Source organism: Artemia franciscana, chromosome 8 (assembly GCF_032884065.1).
Source record: "Artemia franciscana chromosome 8, ASM3288406v1, whole genome shotgun sequence".
Lineage (NCBI taxonomy): Eukaryota > Metazoa > Arthropoda > Branchiopoda > Anostraca > Artemiidae > Artemia > Artemia franciscana.
In genome coordinates, this window is record NC_088870.1 from 36,299,872 (window position 1) to 36,314,645 (window position 14,774).

The 14,774-nt window shown below is 37.3% G+C and overlaps 1 protein-coding gene across 1 annotated transcript in view; it reads left to right on the forward strand.

The window, feature by feature from the left end:
- The window catches only part of LOC136030668 (cobalamin trafficking protein CblD-like), a 62,754-nt gene extending 50,000 nt beyond the window's left edge, over positions 1 to 12,754 (forward strand). The window contains exons 8-9 of the mRNA XM_065709736.1: positions 8,300 to 9,591; positions 11,019 to 12,754. Of these exons, the coding sequence (XP_065565808.1) occupies positions 8,300 to 8,349 (50 nt within the window). The 3' untranslated portion in view covers positions 8,350 to 9,591; positions 11,019 to 12,754. The remainder of the gene's footprint in view (positions 1 to 8,299; positions 9,592 to 11,018) is intronic.
- The last annotated feature ends 2,020 nt before the right edge of the window (positions 12,755 to 14,774 follow it).

A 14,774-nucleotide genomic window follows, 5' to 3' on the forward strand; every position in this document is an offset into this window, starting at 1 on the left:
TGTGTGTCGAGTGACGTCATGTTTGTGTGTCGACTGACGTCATATTTGTCGACTGACGAAATTACAGAACGGGACATCGGGACACAAATGACGACCGGGACACCGAGACATCTATCTATCTATCTTATATATATAAAAATAAGTTGTCAGTGTGTGTGTGTCGAGTGACGTCATGTTTGTGTGTCGACTGACGTCATGTTTGTCGACTGACGTCATTGTAAGGATTGAGCTGTATGCGTCATGAAGTTGTTTGTCGACTGACGTCATGTTTGTCAACTGATGAAATTACATACCGGGACACAAATGACGACCGGGACACAGGGAATATAAATGACGACCGGGAACCTCAAAGAGAAATTACAGACTGGGACACCCGGACACAAATCACGACCGGGACACAGGGAATATAAATGACGACCGGGACACAGGGACACAACTACAACGGGGACGCCGGGGGCACAGGCGGGATATATAAATGACGACCGGGACACAGGGATTGTTCGAATAGAAATTACAGACCGGGACACTCAAAGAGAAATTACAAACTGGGACACCGGGACACAGGGAATATAAATGGTGACCAGGACACATGGACACATCATTAGAATAATGAGGCATAGATCTGAATACGGATTGTTTTTCCCATGGACATTTATATTTTGCATGTTCAAGAGACAGTAAACCTGACAATCTATTTATATGCACAAACAATGGGACAGCGAAGAATGTTGTATATTCGCATGTTTTACGTAGTTAAAAACATATATATATATATATATATATATATATATATATATATATATATATATATATATATATATATATATATATATATATATATATATATATATATATATATATATATATATATATATATATATATATATATATATATATATATATCTATCTATCTTTATTCACAGGTGGGACACAGGGACACAACTACAATGGCGCGTAACGACTTACGCGCGCGGAGGGGGCGCGAAGCGCCCCACCAACTAGGTGTTGGGGTGGCGCGAAGCGCCACTCCAACAGCTAGTCTATATATATAAAAATAAGTTGTCAGTGTGTGTATGTCGAGTGACGTCATGTTTGTCGACTGACGTCATTATAAGGATTAAGCTGTGTGCGTCATGAAGTTGTTTGTCGACTGACGTCATGTTTGTCAACTGATGAAATTACATACCGGGATATAGGGAATATAAATGACGACCGGGAACCTCAAAGAGAAATTACAGACTGGGACACCCGGACACAAATCACGACCGGGACACAGGGAATATAAATGACGACCGGGACACAGGGACACAACTACAACGGGGACGCCGGGGCACAGGCGGAATATATAAATGACGACCGGGACACAGGGATTGTTCGAATAGAAATTACAGACCGGGACACCGGGACACAAATAACGACCAGGACACTGGGACACAGGGAATATAAATGACGACCGGGACACAGGGACACATCATTAGAATAATGAGGTATAGATCTGAATACGGATTGTTTTTCCCATGGACAATTATATGTTGCATGTTCAAGATTCAGCAACATATATATATATATATATATATATATATATATATATATATATATATATATATATATATATATATATATATATATATATCTATTCACAGTTGGTGGGGTTGAAGCGCCCCACCAACTAGATGTGGGGGTGGCGCGATGCACCAACCCAACAGTTAGTAGGGAATATAAATGACGGCCGGGACACTCAAAGAGAAAGTGACCGGGACACAAGGAATGTTCGATTTGCAATCACCATCAACAAAGCACCGGGACACAAATGACGACCGGGACAAAGGGAATATAAATGACGACCAGGACACTCAAAGAGAAATTACAGACCGGGACACCGGAACACAAATGACGACCGGGACAAAAATGACGACCGGGACACAGGGAATATAAATGACGACCAGGACACTCAAATAGAAATTACAGACCGGGACACTGGAACACAAATGACGACCGGGACACAGGGAAACAACAACAACGGGGACACCGGGGGGCACAGGGGGATATATAAATGACGACGGGGACACAGGGAATGTTCGATTAGCAATCACCATCAACAAAGCTCAAGGGCAATCATTAGAATAATGAGGTATAGATCTGAATACAGATTGTTTTTCCCATGGACAATTATATGTTGCATGTTCAACTTCAAATTTCAACTTTTTCTTTATTCAACTCAAAAAATACACAAACAATATTATGCCCCAACAGAGAGCAGAGCTCGTAAGGCTGGGACAGTGCAAAAACATAAGAAAAAACATCAACATCTCATCCTAATAATGATTTCAAAATATAATACGGTAGAAGACACACAAAATAAAAAAAAACTAAATAAAGGTTAAGTAAATATATAAATATCGGGCAGGAGGGGCGTGGGAGGCCGTCCCAGACACAGGGACACAAAAACAAACACACAAATAGGAAGATCAAATAATTTAAATTCAATTTAAATTTAATAATTCAAGAGTCGGTAAACCTGACAATCTATTTATATGCACAGACAATGGGACAGCCAAGAATGTTATATATTCGCAAGTTTTCCGTAGTTAAAAATATATATATATATCTATCTATATTAACAGGTGGGACACAGGGACACAGCTACAATGGCGCGTAACGACTTACGCTTGCGGGGGGGCTTGGGGGGGGCGCGACCTGCCCCTACCAACTAGGTGTTGGGGTGGCGCTTTGCGCCACCCCAACAGCCAGTACTCTATGTAAACAAAGGGGAAAGCCCTTCTCTCAGGGACTTTCGGGGATCAAGTTCTCTTCAAAGACGTAGTTATTAGATTTTTCGACTATCTTGAACAAAATGAATATCTCAAAATTGATCCTGCGAGTTTTGGAAAAAAATGAGCGTGGTATGAGAAATGAGCGTGTTGCCTAGTTGCCCTCCAGTTTTTTGGTCACTTAAATAGGGTACCAGAACTTTTAATTTCCATTAGAATGAGCTCTCTCACGACATTCTATGGCCATTGGGTCGTTACGATCATTCCTTGGAAAAAAACAACAACAAAAAACAATTAAAAATATATCCGTAATCTTTCTTCTGGACAAAAAAAAAATCAAAATTCCACATTTTTGCAGATAGGTTCTTGAAATCTCTACAGTAGGGTTCTCTGATACCCTGAACCTGATGGTTTGATTTTTAATAAAATTGTTTTACTTTCAGTGCGTGTTTTCTCTTTCTGGCAGGCAAATTTTGAAGATTCTATGACTTTTAGAGGGTGTTCCTCCCTGCTTTCGAAAATATAGAAAATTTCCTCAGAGTTGTAACTTTTGATGGGTAAGACTAAAGTTGACCAAACTTACCTATTTAAAATCAGCGTAAAAATCGTACTCTTTTGATGTATGTATTGGTATCAAAATTTAGTTTTTTAGAGTTTCGGTTACTATTGAGCCGGGTTGCTCCTTACTACAGTTCGTTGCTACAAACTGTTTGATAAGCAATCGGACAATTCAGATGCTTATGAAAACTGTCTTTAACATAGTGTGCATTTACGTATCATTTCAGGCAGGATAAGACTTTCAATAACTACTTAAAACACTTCAAACAGTAATAGGCGGTAAATACAACAAAAATTCGCAATTTTTTCCTTTTTTCAATTATTTGTTGTTGTGCTAGAACCAAGTGAATCAGTGCTTGACCTATATCAGTAGGCTAATCATTTGAAATAAAAGCTTCAGATGCTCATCGAGTTCAGACGCACTTGCGCACAGACGCACTTGCGTTTTGAAGGTGTTACGACGTGATACCGTCTAACTACAGGGAGCTTTGCGACGCCTGACAAGCCTGTCACCCTGATCATCACTTTTAGAAACAAGAAACATGTTACATTTATGCAATAGAGGGCCAAATCTACTTTTTAATAAGGCATCACTTCTAGTGCTTAAATTTGAATCACGGGGGCCAAACGTAGGAGAACAATGGCGAAACCATTATTCACTATTTATTATTATTTTTTTCTAGAGGCATTTCATATGGAAGGGGTGGCTGTATAAAATTTGGAGAAGGCTCATTCGATTAGAGAACCCTTCAAAGCTTTTTTACCGAAAAGCATCCGATAAAAAATATAAGGTAACCATTTTGTCCACAAATATTTTAAATATGAGATAAAACAACTCTAGGGTTGACACAACCCCGGAGAGCCCAAGGCTGGCGTTGGAAGATATGCCCTAAAAAAAGAGATCAAAGAGCAATTAGATCCCCCCCTCCAAGCATATCCGAAAGAAAAATTGTGATAGCCATTTTGTTAGAAATAATTCAAACATTAAATAACAAAAACTCTGGGGTTGACACAGCTCCCCAAATTCCGGAGGCTAGTGCTTTAAGTTATGCTCAGTAGGAATGTAAGGTTTTATAAACTTCAGAGGTGGCGCGTTTTATTAGAAATCGAAAGCTCTGGTTACTTTTATATGAGTCGAAAGTGATTGGAGGGCATCTACTCTCCCCCCATATGTACACCCTTTTCCCCCCAAAAGCATGTGAAAAAATTTGAGATTCTCATTTTGTTTGAAATAGTCCAACGATTAGGTAACAAAAACTTCGGGTCATCATAACCCCCAGTGCCGGGGAGAAGGGTTCTAACTTATACCCCGGGGTATATGAGATTCTTATGGAAGAGATGGTCGTATAAGCTTCAAATGGGATTCAAATGATTAGAAATTGAAATTTGGGATTCCTTTTTTAAGAGTCAAAAGGGATCCAATGGCAACTTGCACAATCCCCCCCCCACCGTCTTTTATCTGAATGCGTCAGATCAAATTTTGGCTATAGCCTTTTTTTAAAATAAACCAAAGATCATATAACAAAACTTGAGGGATAACATAGCTCCCCCTCCCCAAAAAAAAGCAAGGGGCAAAGGTTGTAATTTATGCCCAAGGGTCATATAAGGCTCTTATGAAAGAGGTAATTGTGTAAACTTTGGAGGTGGCTCATTCGATTGAAACTCGGAATTTCTAGTGCACTGTCAAAAGTAATGGGAGGGCAACTAGCCCCCTAGCCAAGGCCTTTTTTTCTCAATTGCTTCTGATCATAGTTTGAGGTAGCTATTTTGTTAAAAATATTTTAAAGGTCAAATAACAAAAGCTCTGGAATCGATACAATTCAAAGAGCCCGGGGGCAAGTGTTGTAAGTCGTACCGTGGGGACATATAAGGTTTTATTTAAGGCATGGTCATATAGACTTCAGAGATGGTTCATTTGATTGATTAAACAAAAAAAGTTTTTATTAACTGTAAGTAAGAAGCGACATTAAAACTTAAAACGAACAGAAATGATTTTGTATATGAAAGGGGTTGCCCCCTCCTCAACGCCTGGCTCTTCACGCTACATTTATCCTTGAAAATCACCCCTGAATCACAAAGGCCGTAGAATAAATAGTTGAAATAACTAATAATGCTTTAGCGTAAAGAGTAAGGTATTGTGGAGGGGACGAACCCCCTTATATACGTAATATTTTATGTTCGTTTTAAGTTTTAATGCTGCTCATTACTTCCAGTTGAAAAAAATTATTTATTTTCTTATTGTTTTTTTAAATAATGCTAGAAAATCCTGCGCCCCCTTCATGGAAATTCTCTTCCCTCATGATAAATTCCTCCATGGAAAGATCCTCCCACTTAACCCCCGACCCATCCCCACCCCAACGCGAAAAAGTCCCCCCGAAAACGTCTCTACACTTCATAATAACCATTACTATATGTAAACAATTGTCAAAGTTTGTAACTTGTAGCCCTTCCCCCGGGAAATGTGGGGCATTAAGTTGTCCCCAAAGACATAGTTATTAGGTTTTTCGACTACGCTGACACAGAATGGCTATCTCAAAATTTTGATCTGGTGACTATGGTGGAAAATGTGCATGGGAGGGGGTCTAGATGCCTTCCAATTATTGTGGTCGCTTAAAAATGGTACTATAACTTTTAATTACTGTTAGAATGAGCTCTCTCGCGACATTTTAGGACCACTGGGTCGATACGATCACTCCTGAGGAAAAAAACGAACAAATAAACACGCATCCGTTATTTGTCCTCCGGCAAAAAATACGAAATTCCATATTTTTGTAGATAAGAGCTTGCAACTTCTATTGTATGGTTTTCTGATACGCTGAATCTGATGGTGTGATTTTGTAGGGGGTATTTTCCCCTATTTTCTAAAATAAGGCAAATTTTCTCAGGCTTGTCACTTTTGATTGATACAACTAAACTTGATGAAACTTATATATTTAAAATCAGCATTAAAATCCGATTCTTTTGATGTAACTATTGGTATCAAAATTTCGTTTTTTAGAGTTTCGGTTTCTATTGAGCCGTGGTAACGAACTAGAGTTCGTTACCACGAACTGTTTAAAAACTGAAAGTTCTAATTACCTTTTTAAGTGTCATCAAAAGTGATCAGATGGCATATATCCCCCCCCCACTCACACAGACGACTCCCCCCCTTACTTTTCCCTAAATGTATCCGATCCAAACTTGGAGATAGCCATTTTGTTTGAAACAGTCCAACGATCGTATGACAAAAATTGGGGTTAATTTAGCCCCCCCCCCCCCAAAGCTCAGGGAAGGGTTGTAACTTATTCCCCGGGGTCACGCACGGTTTTTATGGAAGACGTGGTCGTATAAACCTTTTAGGGGACTCAAATGATTAGAAATAGAAAGTTCGACTTCGCTTTTTTTCAGTCAAAAGCAATCTTAGGGCAACTAGTCTTCTCTCACCAAGCCTAAGGCCATAAGGGTCTAATGTCGTTGTTTGTTTTTTTTTTCAGAGCCACTCCATATAGAAAGGATGGTCGCATAAACTTTCAAGGTGGCTCATTCTATTGAAAATCAGAAGTTGCAGTGTCCTTTTTATGAGTCAAAAGTGATCAGAGGACATTTACCCCCCACACACACACCCTTTTTTCCCCAAATGCACCCGATCAAAGTTTTGGGATAGCCATTTTGTTTGAGATATTCTGACAGTCAGATGACAAAAACTTCGGGGTCAACATATCTCCCCTAGAACCCTGGGGAAGGGTTGTAACTTATGCCCTATTTAATTTGTATTATACAAGACTGTTGAAAACATATATAGTTTTTACTAAGCTTCAATGACGCCGTAGGTTTTAGACTTACAGTGAGAGGAGGCACAACCCAAACTGTTGTTTATAGTGATTTCTGTTCGTTTCAAGCTCGCATATTTGTATTTTCAATTTAAGTTTTACTCCTTTCAAGATTTCTTTGTTCATGAATAGTACTATCTATTGTATATTGATTTGTTATGATTATTTATTTTTAATTTCTGTTCGTTTCGGGTTTTATTTATACTTCAATAGCAAAATACTTGTGTTCGTTTCAAGCTTGATTTGTATATTATTATTCATTTGTATTAGTACATATTGTATATTTTTTGCTACGATTCTTTCTTTAATCTCTGGTCGTTTTGAGTTCGAGATGTTGCAGATTTCTATTTCCTCTGACATTAAGTTTGATATGATCTTTACTTTTCTTTAAAAAACTTCTTTTTCGGAAAGTTTTTTAGTTAATATAATGAATTATCAACGAGTTGTTGATGAAAGAAAGCAGATTTTGAAAATAACTGAATTGTTATCCAAATATTATCAAATGTTAAAGTTTATCAAGCGTTATTTTAAAAACAGTTAAAGCCAATGTAATTGACAAAAACACAAAATTTTTAAAGTTTTTTTTTTAATATGTAAAGAGTGTCTCTAGCATATATTCTATTACACCTCAAGCGAAAGTCTGGCCTGTGGTCACTAGGACTACTAGGGGAGTTGATTTAACGGGGAAGTAGCATAGTGGTGTCTGTATCGTTCTTATTTGTCCCGCACACAGCTTGTAAAATTTTCATCATTTGTAATCGGACGTTAAGGCTAATATAAATTTACAGACTTTAAGATAACAACAGGAGTTGTGTTTTTAAAAGACGATGAAATTTTCGACATTCCTCTTCAAGGCAAATACTTTATAAACACCCCTTCCGTGACTGTCTGAAGGCTGATTTTCCTGCCTGGCTTTTGGGGAGTAGTGAAGTACCTCTACCCTTCCCGAATTCAAAATTTTGGGGGGTCTATTTGAGCCCCTCACTGAATATTCAATAAAAGTTGCATATCCTTCTTAAGCCCAGCCCTCGGCTAAAGTGCGATAAGACAGTATTTGTTGGCTTTAAAACATGTTCATTCGCCAAAGTAGCGAATATGTGTACCGTTAACATGAATTGTGAAGATCCTTGACTCTTTTTAACCTAACATTTCTCTTTTTAGGAGAGAGTTATAAACACTCTAGAGTCTCACCAGCTGCTGGTAGTCGATGAAGTATCGAGTGTTGAAGAAAACAGTTCTATGTTTTTGAAAACCATCCCGATTACATTTCGCACAAGTTCTTATACAAGTGGTAAATCAGTCGCTGATGCATATGCGGAACTTAGTGAATTATGGGATTTTACTGTCGAAAATGACCCAAACCTCAGGATTTGGTCGCGTCTTCAACTACCTAGAAAGACTGAAAGATCAAGTTGGAAACTTATTGGTTTGTCGTTTGGTAGTTTTGTGAATGAGCAGACTTTTGAAGAAGCGGTTATTCTTCAGTATCCTGAGCTTGAAATGATGTTGTGCATAGATAATAATCGAACCTTGCAAATCAAGATCGATGGAAGCGGATATAACCGAAAAATCATAATCAGCTTATCAGGTATTCTCGACTTTGCGTTGCTAGATTCGACTAAAAAAGGCATTAGTAAGCTGTATCTACCATATACACAAGTACCAGCTTTGATGTCGAATGGCAAAAAAATTGAGTATTTGAATTTAGATTTCAGATCCGGATTGGAACCACGTGATGAAAAGACTCTCCGTGCTTTTGTGGATAACGCAGTTTTAGCCCTTTCGTTAGAAGAGAACAATTCTAAAAAAGATAGGAGTTGCTCACTAAGAGCCATTTTGAATAATCCTGACAACTTTCCATTTAGAGCGTACGATTCTTGTGCCAGTGTCTTGTGACCATGATGATGCGTACGACTATGACAATAATCTAGAAGATCAAGATTATTTATGGGATTCATTTTTGACAGCCTCTGCAAAGACCAAAGATGTTTTTTTGCTTGCTTGGAGTTTTTCTGTCATCATAAGTCAAAAAACTGTTGCTCTTTCAAAAACATAACTCTTGAAACCGTGAAATTATAACTCTTCTGGAATCGATTCATTCTGATGTTGTTGAGGAATTGCATGTTTTGCATGAGAGAGTACTTTCTAGAAATATTGAAATGCTAATAGATCCAAGATTAGCTGCTAGAAAACTAGAAACGCGGCAAATTTCCTGGAAGGTTAAACAAGTTCAGCAATATTTTGATCTGCTCAATGAACCATTTTGGCTGCGGGTTTTGAAAAAGCTTTTTGAAGTTGATACAACTGACATTGTCAAAAAGACCAAGATACCCTTAAAGGATGCAGCTCTGGTCCTTGGCGTTTCTGATCCATTTCACATCCTTGGCCAAGAAGAAGTTTTTCTTCAAATTCAAAGAGATGAGGATGAAAATTCAAGTGTTGTAGATGGATTGGTAAGTCTTGTTATTATTCCAACTCTTTGTATAGCTGGTGTCCAATTTTGTTTATGCATATTACATCATCAAAACGTCACACAGCCTAATGTGACCTTCTAATAACGTCCCAATTTTTAAGAGGACTGGATTCTGCGATCCTGATTCATGGCCTCTAATACGATAATAAAATGGACAATGCGACCAGAAGCTCATTTTTACCCTTTTAAGGCCTTTGTGTGGTATCATGATCTTGTCACCTAATTTGTTGCCTCTTTTTATGGCCCTTTATATTTACCAAGTGACAAATAGCGATCGCAAATTCTGTCGGTCCTGGTTTTGCTAGTTTAGGCATTTCCAGGTAAGCTAGGACGATGAAACTTGTCAGGGGTATCAGGGACCAGACCATATTAAATTAAAAATAGTTGTTTCCCCGATTCGACCATCTGAGGGGGAGTGGGGGGACGATTAATTCGGAAAAACTAGAAAAAATGAGGCATTTTTATGGGTGATTGGATCTTATTGAAATTTGATATTTAGAAGGATATCGTGTCTCAGAGTTCGTATTTTAAATCTCGACAAGATCCAGTGACATTAGGGGGAAACCTAAAATCTTGGAAAACGCTTAGAGTGGAGGGGTCGGGATGAAACTTGGTGGGAAAAATAAGCACAAGTCCCAGATAAGTGATTGACATAACTGGACCAGATTCGTCCTCTTTGGGGGAGCTGGGGGGGATAATTCTGAAAAATTTGAAATGTGTGTCTGTGCCAACTGAAGTACAAAACTTAGCCTGGGCTTTTTAGTCTATTTTGTTTCCTGTATGAGTCCCCCGTAGCCTACATTTTTCAGAGTCTAGCTAATTTACAAAATCTTTCAACATGTGTCATATTCAGTTAACCTAGAGAAAAATAATATCAGGACAAAAAAATATTTAATAATAGGTAGAACTGGTGTTGACATATCAAAATTAAAGAAGAAAGAAAGTAAGTTTACAAAAAGGGTATTTATCTGATCTTTAGGGCCAGGGGCCGTAACAAAAAGAAATTTATTTTTTAAAGAATATTTACTACTTTTCATTGCAATGTTTACAATCTAGAAACCCACTAACTTTAATAATTTGCTGTACTCTAGCTATCTCTGAATATGTATTGCTCAGTGTAGTGGTGGATATGTTGCGTGAATATTATTTTTTCGCTTACCTAGATCTCTCTTTGTGTTTAAACTTTTGGGGGGGTTGATAACGCATTTCTATGGCTTTGCAAGTAGGGAAAATAATGTTTTAGAATTGTTCGAAGTTTTAGAATTTGGTAAGAAAGACATCGGTTCTCTTTTATGTTTAAGAAAATGAAAATTGTTTTTTGTTGTTTTTTTTTCACTTTTTTTTACTTTTTCGTCGTTATTTTATGTTTAGATATTTATTCCTAATGCATTTGTTTTTTTCTTTTAGGTGATAATATATCGCAACCCATGTCTTCATCCTGGTGAGCAGCTCCTATCTTTTTTAGAATTGTTCTCTTCTAACGAAAGGGCTAAAACTGCGTTATCCACAAACGCACGGAGAGTCTTTTCATCACGTGGTTCCAATCCGGATCTGAAATCTAAATTCAAATACTCAATTTTTTTGCCATTCGACATCAAAGCTGGTACTTGTGTATATGGTAGATACAGCTTACTAATGCCTTTTTTAGTCGAATCTAGCAACGCAGAGTCGAGAATACCTGATAAGCTGATTATGATTTTTCGGTTATATCCGCTTCCATCGATCTTGATTTCCAAGGTTCGATTATTATCTATGCACAGCATCATTTCAAGCTCAGGATACTGAAGAATAACCGCTTCTTCAAAAGTCTGCTCATTCACAAAACTACCAAACGACAAACCAATAAGTTTCCAACTTGATCTTTCAGTCTTTCTAGGTAGTTGAAGACGCGACCAAATCCTGAGGTTTGGGTCATTTTCGACAGTAAAATCCCCATAATTCACAAAGTTCCGCATATGCATCAGCGACTGATTTACCACTTGTATAAGAACTTGTGCGAAATGTAATCGGGATGGTTTTCAAAAACATAGAACTGTTTTCTTCAACACTCGATACTTCATCGACTACCAGCAGCTGGTGAGACTCTAGAGTGTTTATAACTCTCTCCTAAAAAGAGAAATGTTAGGTTAAAAAGAGTCAAGGATCTTCACAATTCATGTTAACGGTACACATATTCGCCACTTTGGCGAATGAACATGTTTTTAAGCCAACAAATACTGTCTTGTCGCACTTTAGCCGAGGGTTGGGCTTAAGAAGGATATGCAACTTTTGTTGAATATTCAGTGAGGGGCTCAAATAGACCTCAAATTTTGAATTCGGGAAGGGTAGAGGTACTTTACTACTCCCCAAAAGCCAGGCAGGAAAATCAGCCTTCAGACAGTCACGGAAGGGGTGTTTATAAAGTATTTGCCTTGAAGAGGAATGTCGAAAATTTCATCGTCTTTTAAAAACACAACTCCTGTTGTTATCTTAAAGTCTGTAAATTTATATTAGCCTTAACGTCTGATTACAAATGATGAAAATTTTACAAACTGTGTGCGGGACAAATAAGAACAATACAGACACCACCATGCTACTTCCCCGTTAAATCAACTCCCCTAGTAGTCCTAGTGACCACAGGCCAGACTTTCGCTTGAGGTGTAATAGAATTATTGTCGATGTGTGCTCACAGCCACGATTTTACACAATTGCAACTTACGACGGATTGACGCTCCGACGCAACAGAGTTGGACTCTCCCACTGGAAATAAGACGAAACAATGCACTCAGAACAAAACTACCAAAATGCAGAAGCCACTCAACCGTCTGAGGTGGTACCCGAAGTCAGCCTTGTTGAGCATCCAGTCTCACCTAGCCTGGAAGCCCCCGTCGAACGTAATGGAAATAGTGCCACCGCCCCTACTAGCGCTATAACACAAAAACAAACGAGACCAGTCCCGGACAGAGGCGGAGTGAAGAAACAAGATTGGGTAGAACAATAATCCAACCAACCAGGTTAAACTTATAGAGACAACAGCATGCTCGGAAGAAGGAAGATGTAGTATCCCGCTGAGCTCGCTTGCTTATTAGTTTTGTGTTCCTTTTGCTATGTGCTTATATTGTTGTATTTTCAGGTGCTTGGGTCATATTAAAGAGCTAAATCAACTTGAGACTCACGAATTCTAAATTCCGGTTTGTGCATCTAATATTGCCATGGCCATTGAACATTCAAAGACTGAGTTTATTATAGTATACCCAGATAAAATGCACTATCAGAGTTCAGATGTATGTTCATCCTGAAACCAACAATTGTGCAATAAGTATACATATATAATTTTCACAAAAAAGGAGAAAATGGTTTTATGCTTGGATCTATTAATTTCAGATCTTTCCATTCATTGAGCCAAAATAATGATGTCACTTATACCAAAAACTTGTGCTGTGAACATAAATTTTAAACTAGGCTCCGTCACTGTTCCTGGGTCTGATTCACTGAATTATTTGGATGTTCCTTTGGGGTAACTAGTTTGAAAAAAAAACTTCTTCGACAAAAGAAGTTTTTCAAAGAAAAGTAAAGTACTATGCTAAACCAAAGGTGAGCAAAAATAAAGTCAAATGAATTTTTCAAGCGTGAAACTACCACAAGTCACATCAATAAATAAATGAAACCAAAAACGAACAGAAATTAAAATTAATAACAAGTCAAACTCAAAACGTCCATAAACAACCACAAAGAGGAGCGGGGCTAACAACCCTTGTGTCTCCAAAAGACCAGAACGCCGTTTGCACTTAACTGAAAATAACCTGCATTTCCAGATATGTGTTTTGATTTTTCATAACATCAAAAAAATGGGAAATAAATAACCATCACTACCGGTTTGTTGCTGAAACTGAACAAATGAATAGGGGGTTGACAGCATAGTATATGCTGATATTCATACCTGAAAGTCTTGAAGAATTGTTAAAGCAATTAATTTAAAAAACTAATTTCTACATAACAAGTTTTCCAAAGAAAAGTAAAGAACTCCATTAAACCAAAGATAACCAGAAATGAAATCAAATAATCTTCCAAGCGTAAAACTACCACAAATCACCGCCGATAAATAAATTAATCTCAAAACGAACGGAAATTGCAATAAATGACTCATTTTGAGTAAATAACTCAAAACAATCAAAATTAACACGTACAGTGTTGACAAATCGCATGTCTTCTGAAAATCAGATGACTATTTACACTTTACCAAAAAAAAAAAAAAAAAAAAAAAAGATGACCGTGGACTGCCAGTTTAATACACATATACTGATATTTATTCCTTGAATTTTGAAGATTATTTTTTTATTAATGTCAAAAAGGCGAGAATATTTAAAATGTACTTTTTTTCACTTATCGTGATACTAATATTTCCAGGGTATGTAAGGCTTGGCTTTTTCCCCTGGGTATGGAAGTAGCAGAATGTTGCTCATACAATGGTACTGCCTCTGTTCTTAATTGGAAAAAAAGAATCAAAATAGGGTTTCCTTTAGAAATGAAAAACCTTCTCTTTCTTCTAAGACTTTTAAATTTGGACCAAATTTGTAATAGTTATTAGGAGATTATGTAAGTAACTCTTGAAGGGCTTTCTAGTAAAGACCCAAATTTCGCTTGTGATATACTGTCCAGTTGCAATACTCTGGAAGTCTGTTTGGTTAGTCACATGCCTTGATCAATCAATCTAGCAACCTTCTGAGTACTGTTGTTTCTGTGGTAGATTGTTCTTATGATGTTCAAATACAATCTTGAATATGGCTGATATTAAACATAATCAAGTACATCCCACCTTTCAAAAATGTACCTGTGTAATATCTGACAATTAATTGGCCAATAGTATTTCGTTTTCACCATTTTAAAGAAATCAGGAATTCGATATTTACATGAGCCATTAGTTTCTCCTGAATAGCAGTATTTGTACCAATAACTTAATATATCTGCATGACATGACCCAATTTCTAATCTTGTTGGAAGAAAATTCATGCAGAATTGAAGCTTTGTTCATTACTATATTATATGTAAAGCTGGGTGTAAAGGGGTATTTTTCTTTATTTATATGTCTTGTTTAATTTCTACAGGAATATTTTTGTCCATTTTTTTAATATATATTTTACAAATGACTTATTCATACTGGAAGCTCATTTGCAAGTTTTTCCC